Raw genomic sequence first — 21,052 nt, 5'->3', positions numbered from 1 at the left:
ACACAGTAAATCAGTGGTGGGTTCCTCCTGGTTTGGCCCGGTTCCCCCGAGCCGGTAGCGGTGACGATATGACATCAACAAACCAGTTCTGCCCCCCCTCCCACCACCTGTGTTATTCTTACCTTTTATTTGGCCCCACCCCCAATCTATTGCTGCCTCCTGAGTCCCAGCTGATGGCTAGAGGAAAAAAAAACTGTTTAAACTCTTGCCGCGGGGCTTCAAAGGGCCGCCCTACAGCTGATCAGTGTTAAAAGAAAACAAATGAGTAGACCGGTGCCTGCAAAAATACATGAGTAGATCAGTGCCTGCCAAAATACATGAGTAGATCAGTGCCTGCAAAAATAAATGGGTAGTTTGGTACAGCTCTGCAAGCAGTTAAAAGCCTGGTAGACCAGTACCTCCGCTAAATCCTAAATAATTGTCACATGGCCATCAAGCCACGCCCACAAAATAAGCCACGCCCACAGATCCAGTAGTAAAAAAATTTAGAACCCACCCCTGCAGTAAATGAATACTCCATTCCCTAATGAACCCATTCTAACATTTTTTTCACATCGGTTTCTACATTTCCCACTTTTTCCTGCCCACGCTAAAGACCTGGGAGAGCCTGAAAAATGATTATCCTAGTTTTAAACTGAACAAAAAATTCCCATGTTACATTCTAGAAATGAATCCAATTGCATACAGAGATCATTCTCCATCTTCCTTTACTTCCCAAAAGATAGTTAAGAGAAATACTACGGAAAGATTGTGTTTTCAGCTTTATCAGGTGCATCAAGTTTATTTATTTTATTTATTTATTTTATTTTATTAAATTTCTATACCACCCTTCTCCCGAAGGACTCAGGGCGGCGAACAGCCACAAGATAAAACACATAAATACAAAAATTTAAAATAAATTAAAAACAAATTAAATAATTTGGCTGAATTTAAAATACCCCATAATTTAAAAACAAATTAAAATTTACATTTAAAAAGGGAGAAGATTTAGGCCAGGCCAGCTTGATGAAATAAAAAAGTCTTAAGCGCGTGACGGAAGGTGCGCAGATCCGGGATCCTCCGTATCTCCGGGGGGAGCTCATTTCAGATCGTAGGTGCCCCCACAGAGAAGGCTCTTCCCCTAGGGGCCGCCATTCGACATTGTTTGGCTGACGGCACCCGGAGGAGCCCCTCTCTATGGGAGCGTACTGGCCGGTGGGAGGCTATTGGTGGTAGCAGGCGGTCCCGTAGATAACCAGGTCCTAAGCCATGGAGCGCTTTAAAGGTGATAACCAGAACCTTGAAGCGCACTTGGAAGACCACCGGGAGCCAGTGCAGCTCGCGCAGGAGAGGTGTTACATGGGAACTCCACGTCGCTCCCATAACCACCCGCGCGGCCGCACTCTGAGCCAGTTGGAGCCTCCAAGTGCACCTCAAGGGGAGCCCCATGTAGAGAGCGTTACAATAGTCCAGACGAGAGGTGATGAGGGCATGAGTGACTGTGTGTAGAGAGTCCCAATCTAGAAAGGGACGCAACTGGCGGATCAGGCGAGCCTGATGAAAAATCCTCCCAGTCACGGCCGTCAAGTGCTCTTCTAAAGACAGGTTCTAATCTAAAGGTTAACTGCAGGGTTGCAAAAAAACCCAAAACAAAATAGGACAACCATTCGGATGAATTGCTAAAGGGCCAAGGGAATCGTATTGCTTGCCATATTATATAACCATATTGGTCACCACATTATAGAAAAGAGGCAGAGGTGCTGGAAAGAGTGCAAAGAAGAGCAACCAAGATGATTAGGGGACTGGAGACTAAAACATACAACGAATGGTTGCAAGTACTCAGCATGGCTAGTCTAGTGAAGAGAAGGACCAGGGGAGACATGATAGCAGTGTTCCAATATTTGAGGGGCTGCCACAGAGAGGAGGGGGATCAACCTATTTTCCAAAGCACCTGAAGGCCAGACAAGGAATAATGGATGGAAACTGATCAAGGAGAGATTCAACCTAGAAATAAGGAGAAGTTTTCTGACAGTGAGAACAATCAACCAATGGAACAGCTTGTTTTCAGAAGTCGTGGGAGCTTCTTCACTGGAATTTTTCAAGAAGAGATTGGACTGCCATTTGTCAGAAATGGTGTAGAGCAGAGGTCTTCAAACTTGGCAGCTTTAAGACTTGTGGACTTCAACTCCCAGAATTCTCCAGCCAGCTATGCTGGGAGTTGAAGTCCACAAGTCTTAAAGCTGCCAAATTTGGGGACCTCTGGTGTAGAGTCTCCTGCTTGGGTGAGGGGGGGGGTGTTGGACTAGATGACCTACAAGATCCCTTCCTTAACTCTGTTAATCTGTTAAACATAAGAACCGCTGCAGGAACTGGACTGATCTAGTAGTTTAATGAAAAGAAGGACTAGAGGTGACATAATAACACTCTTCCAATAATTGAGGGTCTGCCACAAAGAAGGATGGGGGTCAACCTATTTTCCCAAAACACCAGAAGGCAGGACAAGAAACGATGGATGGAAACAAATCAAGGAGAGAAGCAAAGCCAGAACTAAGGAGACAGTGAAAAAACAATCAGTGGAATTGGCTTGCCTTCAGACGTTGTGGGTGCTCCATCACTGGAGGCTTTTAAGAAGAGATTGGACAACCATTTGTCCAGAATGGTATAGGATCTCCTGCTTGAGCAGGGGGTTGGACTAGAGGACCTCCAAGGTCCCTTCCAATTCTCCTACTCTGTTTTTTTTCTGTTGTGATCAAGCCTTACCTTCAGAGTGTAGACTCTCTCCCCTTGTTCATTGATGTAGTACTGCAGAAACATTGTGGCCAAGCTGCAACCGCAACGTGGCTGACTTCACAGTTTATTATGAAACAAAAAAAATGCACTTCTCCGCACACACGCACGTGGAAATCACCGCTTCCAGGATACCCCTACACTTTAATCCTCCAAGGAAGAACCGCCCCCCCCCCAAAAAGCCCAGAGCATTCTGGGAATTGTCATTTTATTAAGCTTCAAGCTCCACGATTCACCTTACTGTCTGGCTCGTAGTGCTCTCCTGGGAGTTGTAGTCTCTTCCCTCAATGAATTCTGGGAACGGTAGTCTTTTCTCCACGCCAAACCTCATTATTCTGCATCAGGAGCTGTAGAAAGCATCTTCGCTGAGAATGTGTTTTTTTCGGAGGTTTTTGCTTGACTGGATCTCATGCTAAGAAAATACAGTTGTTGCATTAAAAAAAAATATAATGCAGAGTAGTTGCGTAACAAGCAGCACTTGGTGCTAGAAAACTATCAAAGGGGATCATTTTCCTGAGAACTGCAGATCACGGATGTTGCCTAGGGCGGCAGATAAACAAGGACGGAGGTAAAGTAGGACGTAAAGTGAAATTTGGATATAAGAGTGAAATGATATGGGGTTGGCTTGGATGATCTCTAAAGGTCCCTTGACTTGTTATTGTAAGAGACAGTTGCTGAGTTCAAAAAGTCAAACTGCAGAGTTAGCTAACTTTCTCCTTCCATGTCAAAATGCAGAACTAAAAACCACATGGGTCAGCATGAATCAGCTTTTCTGCCCAGCAACAAGGGGCCTAGACATTAGGACTGATTTCACATATTTCCGTGTTTTGCTGCTTTTGGAGACTATAAGAATGTGTGTCTTAAACAGAACTTTGTTCAGATGTTAGATGGTTATATTTCTGTCTGAACCTTTTGGCCAAAATAAAGCTTTTCTTGAACTCGAAGTCTACGTCCTTTGATTTTCTGCAACAGTTATGGCGACTCTGCCGGGACTTGGAGCGATATTTCGCTGAGGACGGCACAGACCAGCCGGTGCCCAAATGAGGCCATCTTGCCCAACCTTCAGGCGCCACTGAGAGTTTTTCTCTGGAAGGAGGCAGACTGCCCCTCTGGGTACTCGGTGGCTCCGACCGATCCAAGAACTAGACGAGATCAAGACAAGCCAATAAATAACACCGGCTGAGAAAAGAAGACGCCTGCAGGCAAGTATTGTGGGAATTGTAGGCCCACTCCTTGAATGTGGAAGAGGGGGCCTGATCACCTCCCTGGGTCCAGTAACGTCCCTTCCTAACGGAACTGGCGTGTTCTAATGAGACTCTAGAATTGTGTGGGTGGTTAAGCCATTGCAGTTCCTGTTAGGTGACCGTTGGAACATCCGGCACCGCAGGTCAGTGGCAGTGTCTTAGAAAATGGGTGGCAGAGGAGGTGTTCCCTGAACACCTCTTCAATGTATGTTGAAGAATTTTAAGAAAAGTTTCAGTGGGGATTATGGAGACCCCAAGGCCAATCCAGGTGACTTAAAGAAATTCTGTGAAAATGAGTGGCAAATAGTAGTGAAACAGAACCCTGACATGACAGCTTGTGTATGTGAGGGATCTCACGAAGATCGATGGTTCGTTGAGGGCACTTCCAAGAAAAGTCAGCACGCAAGGATGCAATCAAATTAAGTCTTTATTTAGAAGTAAAAGTGGAGTAAAATGAGTTCCCTGGCATGGAGGCATCCATGCCTGAATTGAGCCCATGGATCAGTCCCATAGGAAGGTAGAACAAGAGCAGCCCCTGTGCAGGGGTTCTTATAGGGGCCCATGGCTCCTCCCTTACCAATGTGTGAGGGGGCCGGAGGACCATTAACTCTCCCCCAATGGGGCTGCAGGGGCCGAAGCCCCTTGACCCACCAGTGGGATCAAAAGTCCCTCTTTGCTCCCATCTGGTGGCCTTTTAAGAAACTGCCATGGCTGGCACAAAACACCTAACAGTGTAGTATTGGAAATGCCAAGGGGACTGAGCCCCAGATATTCTAAAGCAGAGGAACTCCAGGCAACTGTAGATTTGAAGGGACATAAGCTGGGAGAGTGGTATGTACTCCCAGACGGAAGAATTTTTTTTTTATTGAAAAGTTTTATAAGAAATACAAACAATTTTCTCCCCCCCAACCTTTCCCCCTCCCCACTTAATAGAAAATATACATTTTCTTATACATAATAAATCCTACATATACATGTTTCCCTTAAAGAAAGCATTAAAATAAGACATTTTAATTACATTCGGAGTTGCTCTTCTTCTCTTTCTTCCCTCATTCCACAACAAACCTTCTTCTTCTTCTCCTCCTTTCCTTCCCTTCCCTCCCTCCTCTTCTCTCCTACTTTCTCCTGCCTCCTCTCCTACCTCATCCTACTTCCCTTTCCTTTCCCCCACTTCTCTCTTCTTTTCCCCCTTCTCACCTTCACTCCTACTCCCGTCCCCCTCCCTTCCTCCTCTCCTTTCTTCCATTCCTCTCCCTCCCTCTCCTCTTCCTACCCCCTCCTCCTCTCTCCTTTCTAACTTCTTTGCTGTGAAATATTCTCCTCCTTTAGTATCTGAGCAACTCCTGTATTCTAATCGTAGATACTTTCTTCTGTTAAAACATTTCTCTATTCACCACTTTTTTCCCACCCCAACCCTTATCCCACCCTCCCCACCCCACCTCCCCTGACTTCCCAGAGCAAAAACAGGGTATAACATCTAGCAAACATATGCTAAAATAAACTAACTAATTATAAAGTTCAAAACTCCCACACGTTCTTTAACTCCCCTTGCTCCAATTCATCAACCTCCCTTTTATAAATTCTCAAAACCAATTAAGTTAAATTCATTCTTCCTAATTATAAAAAAACTTTTTCTTGATGTATAATCCAATACTTTAGCAGTATTACAAACAGTAAAAATCATGAATAAGTTCCATTTCCATACCCTCGAACATCATTCTTTTTGAACATTACTCCCTAATGAAATTCTGAATTTTACATTAATCCGCTTTCCTTCAAAAAAATTGGGCATCTTGAAATCTTACACATTTTATCTCATATATCTTTTAAAATAATATAATCTTATGTTAAACATTCTAAAAATCTCTTAATACCATTAAAACACTTATTTACCAAATATAAATTTCAAAATCTACAGGAGGATATCTTTCAAATTTTCAATTAACCATTTTAATACCTCTAACTTTTTAGAAAACAGCCCTTTTACTATCCAAAACTAATTATCATTTTGTAATAAAATTCTGAATTTAACATTAATCCTCTTTGCTTCAAAAAGTTGGGCATCTTGAAAGCTTACACAATTTATTTCATATATCTTTTAAAATAATATAATCTTATGTTAAACATTTTGAAAATCTCTTAATACCATTAAAACACATATTTGCCAAATGCAAATTTCAAAATCTACAGGAAGATATCTTTCTTAATCTTCTGTTCTTCTCTTCTTTCTATATTTTTTCCAATCCTTTTTTTTTAATAAATTCTTTCAACAGTCCCCCCAATTTTATTTTTGAAAATTTTTAAATGTTGATTTGAGGTTGATGTTTCTGAATTACTCGCTCTCTTCTTGAGGTCACGTTTTCTAATTTGAAATCCCCATTTCGACTCTTCTTGCTTGTATAATCATTCAGTCCATTCCTTTGTCCATATAGCCAAAATTTAATGCCATAAAGATTGTGTCAGCATTCCAAATTATGATCTCTTTCAGTGCTGGGATGAACTTTCACCTAGTTCCTGGCTCTTCAGCATATAGTATTACTTGGGCAACAGAGGGAGGGGGGAAAATTCCTGTGAAAAGAAAGTGCATGGGACGAAGAGATGGATCTGCATGGTGGCCAATGAGACATTGGGGTTGAAGAACGGAAAGGGAGGGGTTTGGAAGGAGGTGCCAATCTTGGCTACAGCAGAGTTCAGGCATGTCGTTTTCTATTCTTAAATAAAGAAAAAAGATTCATTAGAGACTTTGCGTTTGAGAATGAAGTTTATTTAAGATAGCAACGAAACTTGACAGATTGTCAGCTTGCAATAAAGAGTCTATTTGTTGCTTTTCTATCAATTGAATGGAAACGTCCGCCAAAACCTTTGTTTCAACTGTGCCAGCCTGCCTTTCAATCCTGACAGTCTCTCGACCTTCCAAAAACAAACTCCTCTGAGTAATTTCCTGCTGCCCCTCCAACAACTGCTTATATTTTCCCAAGCTGTTTTTTGAAAAAGCTCTTTCAATTGTATCCAAAAGAGCAGAGTTAAAAGAGTCTAGAAGTTCTTGAAAAACCTGAACAGTCACAGCTTGAGAATTTGCTGATCCCTCCAACAACTGCTTATGATTTTCCAAGCTGTTTTTTGAAAAAGTTCTTTCAATTGTATCCAAAAGAGCAGAATTAAGAGTCTAGAAGTTCTTGAAAAACCTGAACAGTCACAGCTTGAGAATTTGCTGATTCACCAGCCCTGATGTCAGCCATATTTCAGCCACTTTGTATTCATCCAGCTATCAGGACGACAATTCCAACTATTTTCCACACAGTATAAAGGCAAAATTTTAATTAAAGTCAGTACCAAATTCTTTTCCTCGGTACCAAATTCTTTTCCTGGCCGCTTCCACTTTAAAACTTTCTCTTAAGGTGTAATCCGGTAGCTGTATCACTGTTGCAAACGTTAACAAGCGTTAACAAGCACTTTCCCTAGTAGCTTCCTCCTCCTGCTCTCAGGCGCCATTTTCTGCATTTTAAGTGTTACTTGCAATTTTTTCCTTTTTTTCTCCTGATTTGCTCTGTCTGCAATCAAAGTAAAGATGTTAAAAGTCCCCCCATTTATTTTCAGCAGATTTTGGTCGCGGCTTCTAGCTCTGCTTTAGCGGAGTCGTCCCTGGTCCGGAGCAGCTTGACAGGCTTCAATAGGGAGCCCACACCCATCGCGCCCCAGGATTTCTCCTGGCGCACTTGGAGGGCTCTACCTCCGCCTGCCGGCTCTTCTCTCTCCCCTTTGCCCAGGGAGAGGGTTCCAAGCCTCCAGACAGCTGTTTTTCGGCTGTTCTGGGGCTTTTACGGAACCGGGGATCGGGCGCTCGTAAAAGAGCATCTTCAAGGCTCGCGGAGCCAACCGGAAGTTCCCGGACGGAAGAATTTTTGTGCCTGCCCGCCAATTTAGCCTTGCCAGTAGTAAAAGCCTCTCATTCAACAACACATATGGGCAAGACTGCGTTAGCAGAAGCACTTTAGCACATAGCTTACATCGATCGCCTCCACTCACTATGTGCCCACGCAAGTGAGAAATGTAACACATGTGCTCAAGTTAATTCAAGGCAAGGACCTAGACTTCCACCTGGAAGTCAGCCCAAGGGATATTATCCTATAGATTCACTAGTTGTTGATTTCACAGACATGCCCAAGTGTGGACTCTATAAGGCAATGCTAGACATGGTGTGCAATTATACTGGATGGCCTGAATGTTTTCCCACCCAAGACAAAACAGGCACGTGAAGTGGCTAGAATCCTACTCAAGGAAATTTTGTTGGGTTTTTTTGTCCTGTGAAAATCCCAAAAGCAAACCCCAGGATTTTTAGGAAGTTGTGAAGTGTAGGAGGTGTCCGTAGTCTGCGTTGGGGGCAGCAGGTCCTCCCAGATTCCTGTTTTTAAAGAGGGGTCTGAAAACCAGTGGCGGAGAATTTCCTAACAAGAAGAAGTACGCATACGCTGTAAGGGAACTGGCGTCCTCTCCAGGCCCTTTTCCTGAAAACTGATGTTGTGTAGCCCGGCTGAACCAAAGTGTGAAACCCCACATCGGAAGGGGAAACATGGGAAGTGTCATGTATAAATGCCTCATTATTGAATGAAAGAAACATATATCCAGGAGTGTCAAGAGTTAACTCATTCTCCTCTTTCTAATGTATTCCTCACTAACCACTCCCCACTTCTAATCCCGCCTCCCTGGTATAAAAGATGATGCACACTCATTTCCCTTGCTTCTTTTCTGCAATCACTCTGTGAATAAAGAATGCCTTCTGTAAATAAACTATCTTCTATTTGAATATAAGAAGTCTGAATTTATTATTGAGTCTGATCCTCGAATTATGGCAACAATCTGGTAGCAGAGGATGGTTGGACTGACTCAATAAGAAACAGAAATGCCAAAGAAAGAAAACTCCAGAAACAAAAGAAAAAGACCCAACACCAGGGCACACACCAAAGAAATGGAAACAGATCAAGAAATGATCAACGAAACTACAATAAAAATGACAAAAGAATCTGAAAACCTCACTACAGATGACGAAGAGGTAATCGATGAATCCAGCGACCAAGAAGCGAGCGAGACAGAAAACAACACACTCAGATTAGAAATACTAAGACTACTGAAAAGCCAAAAGGACGACAAAAATCTCATCGCGAACCTCCAAGACATCATAAAAGATAGCGGAGCAGCAAGAGAAAACTACATCAACACATCAGAACCAAAAGACCACAAAATGGTGAGCAAATTACCCATAGATGAAAATATAACTAAAGAAAAGACTAACGATCCCGCACAAAATTTTGAATGGCAGCCATCTTGGATTTGTCAGCCCGCCAAAATGACTGACCCAGAACCAATCAGAAAACAGAGTTCAAAATGGCTGGCGCGAAAAGCTCTACACAACATAAGAAATAAAAAAGAAAAATTCTACTCATCAGAAGAATCCGATACAGACACCGAAGAAACATCAACCGAACTACAAATCGAAACAGCTATGAAAACACTCTTCGCAGCCTTCGGCCCGAATTTAAAAATCACAAAAAAATCAACGAAAGTACCAAAGACAGTCAATCAAATAATAAAGAAAAAACAAACTACACGATCCAATAATGAAGACACAGAAACGAACACACAAGCGTCCCAACATCAATTAAAGTCTACTCCGATCCGACCGACGAGAGCACTAACGCCCGAACCCAGAGAGCCTTGCAAGTACTCGCCCACACCGCAGACGCTTCCGGGAGCCAGAAACCTCAGCCGAGATGACTACAGTGAGAAGAAACATACCCCGATCCACACATGGACACCTAAAGTCGAGCCAGAAAGCGAATCTTCAGAGGAAGAGCACTGCGAGGGAGCTGCAGCGGCGAGAACCTCCTCCGACAGCTTCAGGAACGAAATGATCTACGCGCATGCGCAAATACGCCCAGATGAACTTAGAGATAATAAAAGACAGAGGGAACCATTCAGACTAGTCGCAAGTATCCCTACACCATTCTGCAATTATCAGCATATACAGGACCATGGACAGCCACCAGCTGTAAGTAATGCAACAAATAACATTGGAAATTTGCCTGATGATTTTCCCAAATTGAGAATAGATGGTGTTAACTTACAGGAATGGAGTCAGCAACTCCAGGTTGTTTTCTTAAAAGAAAATTTATTGTTTTTCATAAGTAACCCTCCTAAAAAACCATGGACACTAAAATTGGACTGCCTACATCACAGAGCATTTTATTTACTAATCTCTAGTATCTCACCTGCTATTTATCATAGTATTAAGCATAACTTAACTGTCTCAGAAATAATTCATTGTATGTTTAAACTGTTTCATAGTGAAAGTGTGGCAACCACAACTAGAATGTCTAAAAACTTTTTCTCAGCCAGGATAAAACCTGGGACTACTATAAGTGAACATCTACTATTACTAAACGCAACTAGAGCAGAACTTCATTTAAGGGGAGAAATAATATCTGACCAGACAATGAAAAGCGTTATTATTAATTCATTAGACTCATCATGAGATAACTTCATATCACATCTAGATACAATTAACTTAGGCTATCTATCTATAGAGAGTTTATCAAACAGATTAATTGCTGAAGATAATTTGAGAAGAAGCCGCTACAGTATACATAAAGAGCATAGACAGATCAAAAGGGTAGTATTCCAAGACAGGCATCAGGACACAATACAGTATTATAACTGTGGGTCTAAGGAACATTATAGAAGAGACTGTCCAAAACCTCCTAGAGAGAGACAGAGACATGACACAAGAAACAGATATCATGATAGACAATCACCCATTGACAGATATAGACACAGAAATTCACCAAACTTTAGAGAACATAGAGGGGGCAGAGACAACTCAAGGGACAGAAAGTCTGGATCATTGTACAGAATAGATAAACACGCAATAATCAAAAATCAAGACTCAAAAGACAATGCTTGGCTCATTGATTCCGGAGCAACAAATCACACAACACACGATAAGAAAATATTATCTTCCTTCATCGAAGATAAATTTGTGATTAAGGTAGCAAACCAAGAGGAAGTCCAAGTTGTTGGAAGAGGAAATGTAGAATTACCCGGTCTAGGGAAAATAGAGGGGGTACTATTAATACCCAAAATACCTCACAACATTCTCAGTGCAATAAAACTAAGCAGGGACTCTAACATAAATATAATATTCTCAAAGGGAAAAGTAACTCTAGAGAAAAACAAAATAAACATAGGTAATATAATTACCAAAGGAGACCTACCATACTTAATTACAGAAGAAAAATGGTTACACAACATTAATTCAAGCATAGAAACTAACACTAAAACAGAAACAGAAAATGATATAGATAGTGACAATGAAGAACATGAATCAGAACATGATGATGAAACTGCATCTGATAACAATACACACACAAACAGAAAACCCATAATAGGAAAGCCAATTCATGATGAATGTGCACACATATTACATAGAAAATTAGGGCACGCCAGTTTTCCTGTAATACAAAAAATGAGTGAACATGCTGAAGGTGTTAAAATAAAGGACTGTAAAAATTACCTGAAATGTTCAGTATGTAAGTCTTCAAAACTGAAAACTAAGCCCAGACCCAAAAAGGCAACAAGGTCATCAAATCATATTTTTAATCTAGTGCATATGGATCTAGTTGGTCCATTAACTCCATCAATTACATACAAAAAACGATATTTTCTCACTATTGTAGACGATTTCAGTCGTTATGGCTTTGTCTACACCTTAAGACATAAAGATGAAACCTTTCAAAAATTTAAAGAATTTCATAAACGTGTAGAGACACAACATCACATACAAATCAAACAAATCATGACAGACAGAGGGTCTGAATTCATGTCAAGAGAATTCTCTCATTGGCTAAAATCAAAGGGAATGTTGCATTTCACCTCTAGTCCTTTCTCTGCTTTTCAAAATGGAGTAGTAGAATGACGAAACTCGACACTACAAACCATGATTAGATGTACATTAGAGGATGCAGGGTTAGGTAAGCATTTCTGGTCAGAAGCCCTGTTATACTCCAATTATACACTCAACCGACTTTGGTCTAGCGTCATAAACAAAACACCATATGAACTGATGTATAGTAAAAAACCTAAGATAGCCCACATGCATGTGTTTGGAGTTACAGCAGATGTACATATACCGAAACAATTAAGGCGTAAGGGGGATAATGTGTCCAGAAGGCTTAGATTCATGGGTTATGAAACAGGTACAAAAGGATATAGATTTATTGACAGTAACAACAAATTCATAATCTCTAGGATCGCTGTATTTCACGAACAAACCAATTGGTCCAAAATACATCTCAATGAAATACTCCCAATAACTAGGCCCAATATTAAAACACAAGGTAAAACAAAACAAGAAGAACAAACTTGTAACACACAAAAGGATAATACCAAAATGTGGATAGGAAATTGTCCCAAAATCAAAATAGATTCATTAACACAAAAGGAGGCAAGATATTTACATGATAATAATTATAGACCAGAAAGAACAATTAGATGTAACAGAAATCAAGTACCTGAACGATTTAAAGATTATATAATGCACATACATAATGAAACACCAACACCAAACACTTATGAAGATATATTAAAACTCCCTTTAGAGGAAAGAAATAAATTGGGAAGCAGTTGAGTATTGAGATATTTGAAACACAGTTTAGATTTCTGTCTACTATTAGAACCAAACAATGTTAAAGAGCCTATCCTCACTTGTTTCGCTGACGCTGACTGGGCAGGTGACACTAAGAGTAGGAAGAGCACTTCCGGTTATGTGTTCTTCCTTAACAACTGCCCAGTCTACTGGTATAATGGGAAACAGAATTTGGTAGCCACTTCAACCACTGAAGCAGAGTATATTTGTCTGTCTAAAGCATCTAACAATCTCATCTGGTTCAATGATTTATTGACTAATGTTTGGAAGAGTCCATCACAACCCATCACCATATATGAAGATAATAAAGCCGCAATAGAAATATCAAGAGCAGACGCTATCGGCCAAAGGTCTAGGCATATAGATATAAAATACAAACATGTAAGACAATTATCTGAAAATGGGTTCATCAAAGCTATTCATTGTGACACTACAGAACAAATAGCTGATATATTGACTAAACCTTTACAATCCAAACAACATAAATATTTAACCTCAAAATTGTGTGTTCAATATTATTCTAATTCTGAATGTAATTATTGTTGTGTGTCAAATCGGCATTTAGAGGGGGATTTGTCATGTATAAATGCCTCATTATTGAATGAAAGAAACATATATCCAGGAATGTCAAGAGTTAACTCATTCTCCTCTTTCTAATGTATTCCTCACTAACCACTCCCCACTTCTAATCCCGCCTCCCTGGTATAAAAGATGATGCACACTCATTTCCCTTGCTTCTTTTCTGCAATCACTCTGTGAATAAAGAATGCCTTCTGTAAATAAACTATCTTCTATTTGAATATAAGAAGTCTGAATTTATTATTGAGTCTGATCCTCGAATTACGGCAACAGGAAGTTGCAGCTCGAGGGTGGTAGATACCCCTATAGGAAACTTGTTTGAGGCATGGGACGAGAGGCAGATGCCTGTACTGCCCAGTATGAAGAAGAGAGAGGAAAACATATGTAGGAAATGGGCTTTGCTGAGGGATGTCACAGGAAAACCAATTTGGCTAAATAAAGGTCCTTAAAAGAAAAGGGAAAATGTTGGGGGTTTTGTTTGTTTGTTTGTTTGTCTCTTTCTCTGTCTTCTATGCAACCACGTGGTACGTTTGTTAAGATCTGTGCCTTCCTTAATTCAACTGAGATTTAAAGTGGGAATGACTAGTGTGTATGTCTAAGTCTTTGTGTGCCTTCAAGGTAATTGCAATTGTTAAATGCCTGATCTCTAGAGATATGAATTTTAAATTGTTAGAAAAGAGTTGAAAGCACTGAGAGGAGAGAGAATGACTTTGCCCAGTTTGGTCTGGCCATCTAGACAGGGTGAAGAACAGAGTTCAACTTTTCTTTCTTCTCTGTGCTTTTAAGAAAAGCCCAAGTTTATGAGGAAACATTTTAAGTTCACTTAACTGCAATACTGATGTGTTGTTGTTCTTTCAAACTCTGCCTGCAAGCTATCTATCCCCCCCCTTCTAATCCTGCAACGCCTTTCCTCACTCAGAAAGGGGGGAGGGGACCTTGTTCTCATGTCTTTTAGCCCTGCACAGATGACTCAAATCTGTGGAAGCAGAGCACATGGTTCCAGATGCTTCCTCCAGTGGAGACCTCCCATCCATTTGAGCCAGAGAATTGGGTTTGGATCCAGTCACAAAAAAGGTCATCACAGCAACCAGAGTGGAGCAGACCTTCCCAAGCCTGACTGACCAGCCTTACCACCGAGCAGACATGATACATAGAGACAGTCAGAAACTGTTTGCTTTTGAATGGGAAGACCTAGTAACAGGTCGAAAGAGGCAGTATGCTTGGACCAGGCTTCCCCAGGGATTTAAAAATTCACCTACCCTTTTTGGCGAAGCCTTAGCCTCAGACCTAGAAGACTTCCAGCCTTGCGAAGTTGGAGATGTACTACTCCAATATGTAGATGATGTATTAGTAACTGGGCAAACAAAGGAAACATGTTGGGACAATACCAACCAACTGCTTCATCTGTTAATGGACAAGGGATATCGTGCCTCAAGGCAGAAAGCCCAGTTGGTGAAGCCCCAGGTTAAATACCTAGGTTACACTATAAGCCAAGGACAGAGAGCGATAGGACATGAGAGGAAGGAAGCTGTCTGTAGGATTGCAGAACCAACTAATAGGAGAGAATTGCGGGGATTTTTAGGAGCAGCAGGCTATTGCAGAATATGGATCCCAAATTTTGCTCTGTTAGCCAAACCACTCTATGAATCTACAAAGGGGGGAGAAAAGGAACCCTTTGTTTGGGACCTGGAACAACGACGGGCGTTTGAAACCTTAAAGTCAAAATTATCTCAGGCTCCTGTCATGGGACTTCCCAACCTAGAGAAGCCTTTTAATTTATATGTTGACTCAAAGAATAATACAGCACTTGGGGTACTGACTCAAGAAAAGGGAAGTTGGCAACAGCCTGTGGCTTACCTGTCAGAGCAACTTGACGGAGTAGCGAAGGGCTGGCCACATTGCCTAAAAAAATCCTGGCCGCAACTGCTCTTTTGATGGAGGAAGCTAATAAATTAACCTTTGGGCAGCCAACTACCATTTACACCAGCCACGCAATTCAAGGAGTCTTAGAGACAAAGGGCCATTTATGGCTGACAAACTAACTTGAAAAATCACATAGGGGACCTATGTCAATTAGGGGCCTCATGGGTGAATCTTAAGGTGGGAAAATTAAATAAGCAAATACAAGAAATCCAACAATACTGTGTGTCCCTTAGCCCACCGTTTTTGACCACCTCTAGTCATAATATTCAGGTGGGAGACAGAGTATGGGTAAAACACTGGAAAGGAGAAAATTTAAAGCCTAGATGGAAGGGCCCGTATATTGTGGTCATGTGTTCTCCACTTGCAGTAAAAGTGTTGAAATCCAAGTCTTGGATTCACTGGACATGAGTTAAGCCAGCTGCTGAGGAGTATTGGGAGGCAGACCAGGACCAGGACCAACCCCTAGTGGTATGCTTGAACAAGTGCCCCCTATAACTGTCCTACCGGCAACGGGCAGGCTACATACAGGGCAGAAGAGGCCTTACTGGCGTCACATCGGAAGCTGACCCTCCACGTATGGCCAAAGATTTGGAGGAGGAAGACAACGTTCCATTTGTTAGAAGTAAAATATATAAGGAAACCTGACCACCTGTCAGGGGATGGGAAGTCGAACATATATAGCCATAGCTACACTATCTCTTGCTTTAGTGAGCGTGCTTGCCCTTATTGTGATATGCTGTATTGGATATTCATTCTGCTGGAATCGCTTTCTCCCCAGAAAGACAGGTGCTGAGCCTAGAATCATTGACTGTGACAGAGAGCAGTACGAAACTCCTGGAGATACTTATGTTTGAGGAAGCCTGGGAATGGGCTCTCTGTGCTGCTGCACTAGCTCTAGGACTGTGGATATTGTATTTAACAAATAAGGGGTGGTTCTGTGGGATACCTAAGACTGATATTGCCTTTCCCCAAGTCACATATAACCCTAACCTTCTTCCTGACGTGGTGATTTTGTAGATTAAGGGAATTGTGATTGGATAGGTTCTGTGTAGGGGACAATTATGAGCTTTTTGTGGCTTTGGCTGATATTGGCAAAGGGCCTACTGAGTGATAACATCCTGAACAGTAGTTCCCAATGTTGTGAGAATGCCCGAGCGACACCCCTTGCCCTTGAAGAAGGATCTGGGGAAGTTGAGAACCCCAAAGAACAGGGCAGGAACAGGTCACAAGGTGTGGACATTTTGGGACAGGTCCACTCTTGCCAACGACGTATCATCAATAGGTGGGGTCGGTACCCTGGACCTAAGCCAACCCCAAGACCTAAGGAGAAGCATCTGACAATCCCGGTACAGAGTGGGGTAGAACAAAGGGAGAACGGGCCCCTGCAACAATTGAGAAAAGGGAACTACATGTTAAGAATACTGGAATTGGGTCAAAGCCTAGTTAATCAGTCTGAGCCTGACCTAGGTCAAAAATGCTGGTTGTGTTTGTCTGCTGGTCCTTCATCTTACAATGCTGTTCCAGTTGAGCCAGATCTTTGGGTCAGGACCAGGGCCACAATAGTCCTTGAGAAAGATGTTAGGTGGAGAACCAAAGCGGCAGTAGCCAAGTTGCAAGGAGACTTTTATAACACATTCAAAAGGCTGGGGATGAGCCGCCTCCCCATTGTTGGCCCTATAGCCGTTGGTGTGGAAATCCTAGGGTCACCCTCCTTGTGTGTAAAGCGACATCAGGAACCAGGTATTCCTGTAGGGTCCCTGACAGGAGAACAATGTCCATCAGAAATACACCTTGACCCTAGAGTGACGCTTATGGATGTAAAACTAACTAGTGGTATTTCTCCTTCTGCCCACCACTTATTTCAACAGAAGGTCACTTTCTCACTACCACCACATGTCTCCAGTAAAAAAATGGGGAGGATGGAATATGTCTCTGGAAAAGTGCTCGAGGCCATTTCAGCCACCCCGATTCCCAATCTGGCTCTTCCTTAGGTCCAGCACAGGTTTATGTGTCCTATTTCCCCCTGGAAATGCAAGCTCCCATTATCTTTTTGAAGGTCCAATCCTCAGAGATAAGCAAAAGGACCCTACACTAGAAGTCCCATTGCAGCCGCTGACTGGCATGCTAGTGGCAGGGACTTTGGGGGTCTGGACTAATGAGAAGAACCAATGAGCCCATGCCTTTTCCATGAACATAGGTGTGTGTGTAGGGAAAAATGGAGTTTTCTTCTTATGTGGGAAAAATGTGTATTTGTGTTTACCTACAAACTGGACTGGAACATGCACTCTGGTGCATCTTTTCCCCAAAATAGGTGTTGTCAGTGGAGAGCACACTATCCCTGTCATGGGGCATGTTCAAAAAGGGATGCCACTCTTAGTCCCACTATTAGTAATCCTGGGGATAGGGACTGCAGTTGGAACAGCTGTAGGAGGAATGATACACTCCATAATAGAGTTTAGGCAATTGTCAGAGGAGCTCCAAGAAAGCCTGAACCAAATTGCAGGGACCTTGGTTAAGGTCCAAGACCAAATAGATTCTTTGGCAGCAGTGGTCTTACAAAATCGGCGTGCCATAGACCTTTTAACAGCTGAGAAAGGTGGTTTGTGTGTATTCCTGGGAGAAGACCGTTGTTTCTACATGAATAAGTCAGGTGTGGTCAGAGAGATTGCCAAGGATTTGCAAGACCGGGCATCCAAAATGGGTCAGAAGTTACAAACAACAGAAATGTGGTTTTCTTGGTTGCCTGGGTCCGGCTGGATTAAACAGATGTTATTCCTGTTGTTATGTGCCGTGGCAGGCCTGGCCTTTATTCCTTGTGCAATACCTCTGCTCAGACAGCTAGCTATGAGAGCAGTGAAGGAGATAAGGGTTGAGAAAGAGTTGGTTTTGATGGAAAGCCTTATTGACCGTAAGATTGACTCCGATCTCTTTGATGAAAATGACGTTTCTGATGCAGGACCATATGTACAACTCTCAACGGGGTGACTAGAGAAAGTGCCTTCAGAGAATGAGATTTGAAAGTCATTCCATATGTATTACTTGTCTTTTTCCTTCCCACTATTATATATCTTTATCCTGAATTGATTATGTTATGCTAAATATTATATGCTTGCATTGCTGATTTAAGCTCTGTAATAGGTAAGACTCAATTGCAACCAAATAAAATAGAGTCTTAAAGGGGGGAGTAAAGTAGGACGTAAAGTGAAATTTGGATATAAAAGTGAAATGATACGGGGTTGGCTTGGATGATCTCTAAAGGTCCCTTGACTTGTTATTGTAAGAGACAGTTGCTGAGTTCAAAAAGTCAAACCGCAGAGTTAGCTAACTTTCTCCTTCCATGTCAAAATGCAGAACTAAAAACCACATGGGTCAGCATGAATCAGCTTTTCTGCCCAGCAACAAGGGGCCTAGACATTAGGACTGATTTCACATATTTCTGTGTTTTGCTGGTTTTGGAGACTGAAATGTAAGGTCCCAAAATATACTTGAGTCACCAGAATGCCAAAGAGAGAGACTCAAGATGAGGCTTGCAAAAAAAAAACCAACAGATTTTATTATTTAAAATACTGGGTGGGACTATATCCAGAACATACAGATACAATGCATGTGAGGAGATAGCCACACCTTGGGGAAGGTATGGCGTCCTTTTATACCCTCAGAGACGTCAGCTTAGTATTTATTTATTTATTTATTTATTTATTAAATTTTTATACCGCCCCCTCTCCCGAAGGACTCGGGGCGGTGAACAGCCAAAATTAAAACACACAATACAAATATTAAAATACAATTAAAACAAAATTAAATTATCTTTGGCTTCTCCAATTTAAAACCCCTTACCCATAAAATTCACCCAATTAAAATTTTTAACCCAGTCCGGCTTGCTGAAATAAAAAAGTCTTCAGGGCCCGGCGGAAGGTACGGAGGTCTGGGATTAGTCATATCCCTGGGGGTAGCTCATTCCAGAGGGCGGGTGCTCCCACAGAGAAGGCTCTTCCCCGGGGGGTCGCCAGCCGACATTGCCTGACAGACGGCACCCTGAGGAGACCCTCTCTGTGAGAGAGTGTTGGCCGGTGGGAGGTTATCGGAGGCAGAAGGTGGTCTCGTAAATAACCGGGTCCTAAGCCATGGAGCGCTTTGAAGATGAGAACCAGCACCTTGAAGCACACTCGGAAGACCACTGGAAGCCAATGCAGCTCGCGCAGGAGAGGTGTCACGTGGGAGTGCCATGTCGCCCCCATAAGTACCCGCGCGGCCACATTCTGCACCAGTTGGAGCCTCCGAGGGCTCCTCAAGGGGAGCCCCATGTAGAGAGCGTTGCAGTAGTCGAGGTGGGAAGTAACAAGGGCATGAGCGACCGTGCATAGGGAGTCCCGATCCAGAAAGGGGCGCAACTGGCGTATCAGGCGAACCTGATAGAAAGCCCCCCTGGCCACGGCTGTCATATGCTCTTCTAAAGACAGCCGTGCATCCAGGAGGACACCCAAGTTACGCGCCCTCTCCGTGGGGGCCAATGTCTCGCCCCCAATAGTCAGCGATGGCACCAGCTGACTATATCGGGACGCCGGCACCCACAGCCACTCAGTCTTGGAGCCTGTTCCTCCCCATCCAATACCATCCATCTAGTACCCAATTCTGGCCTCCTAATTTAGGTTTGTGTATTCCCGTGTTGCCCTGCAAGGGAATAGAAACTTCCCAATTAGTCTTATCTCGTCCTTGAGCATTCCTTTGTTTTCTCAATTGGCCATTTGGCCCCCTGGTTCTGCAAGGAACGAGCTTATACAGATCAAAGGTATACATTAGGGCTGAGGTGTAAATTATCCCTTGGTTATGTCTGCAGTTCCAACTGAGATACGTACCATGCTCTTAGATGGCACAAGAAAAACAGGAAGAAGATTGATATGGGTTCAGGTCAAATGGCAGGGACATACGTTTGACAAATACCAGATACATTACAGAGGCCTAATAATATGTTTGTAACAGGAGATACAAATATAAAGGAATAATATATGTGATACAAATACAAAGGCACAATATATGTGTTACAGGAACCTAATGGTTACAGAATAACAAGTTTTTACTAAATCTAGTATATCAGTATTTTATATTCTATCCTTATTATTGTTTCCCTACATTCCACTCTTTTTATTTAAACGATGGAATGCATTCCATCATGCTGTATCTTTAGCGGGGATCATTTTAAGAATCATGATATTTGCAGGCATATTACGAGGAGTGGACACTGAGGATGCTATGACTGCAATCCCAGAAATAGGTGATGTGACTATTCTTTGGATTAAAGGAATGAGACAAGGGAGAAGAAGGAGACCTCCAAAGGTTAACAATCATCAATTTTGCAAACAAAATTTGTGAGATTAAATTTTCAACACATAGCTACTTTTGCTAACAAATATTGTAAAGCAAGTCTATTCTGGGATATTGCTTTTTTTTAACAGAGAGTGCTGTTTAACTAAGAAATTTAGAGCACTAGCAGTTGTATTAGGTATTGCAATCATTGGCTGTAACCTTACAATTCTATTCAGCATATAAAGGGAGTTCTGTACCATCTTCTGCCCAGGTGGCTGGTCCGTATACCTGAACTATTATTTCTGGAGGCCAGTCATCTTTCTGTGGCCTACTTCCGCATAAATAGGTACACCCAGTCTTTCACCTTGTTGTATGTGCAGTAGAAAAAGGAAGAAAAATAGGTTTCACAGTTCCTAGTACACATGCTTCATACCATCAGCTAGGCAATTGCACATAGGCAAATTTTCCATTTATCCAATATAAGCCATCTGGAGCATGCCAATTAAGAGTTACCACATCCGTCCATAACCCACTCAGT

General features: G+C 42.2%; 1 protein-coding gene across 1 annotated transcript in view; it reads right to left on the bottom strand.

The window, feature by feature from the left end:
* The window catches only part of NOP10 (NOP10 ribonucleoprotein), a 42,744-nt gene extending 39,921 nt beyond the window's left edge, over nt 1–2,823 (bottom strand). The window contains exon 1 of the mRNA XM_070944533.1: nt 2,740–2,823. Coding sequence (XP_070800634.1) covers nt 2,740–2,793 — 54 coding nt within the window. The 5' untranslated portion in view covers nt 2,794–2,823. The remainder of the gene's footprint in view (nt 1–2,739) is intronic.
* Nucleotides 2,824–21,052: the final 18,229 nt, after the last annotated feature.

The sequence above is a fragment of the Pituophis catenifer genome, unplaced genomic scaffold (assembly GCF_029215685.1).
Source record: "Pituophis catenifer annectens isolate HBS135680 unplaced genomic scaffold, rPitCat1.0.hap2 SCAF_5, whole genome shotgun sequence".
Lineage (NCBI taxonomy): Eukaryota > Metazoa > Chordata > Lepidosauria > Squamata > Colubridae > Pituophis > Pituophis catenifer.
The sequence above is the reverse complement of the archived record's forward strand: the minus strand, read 5'-3'. Positions and strand labels throughout refer to the sequence as shown.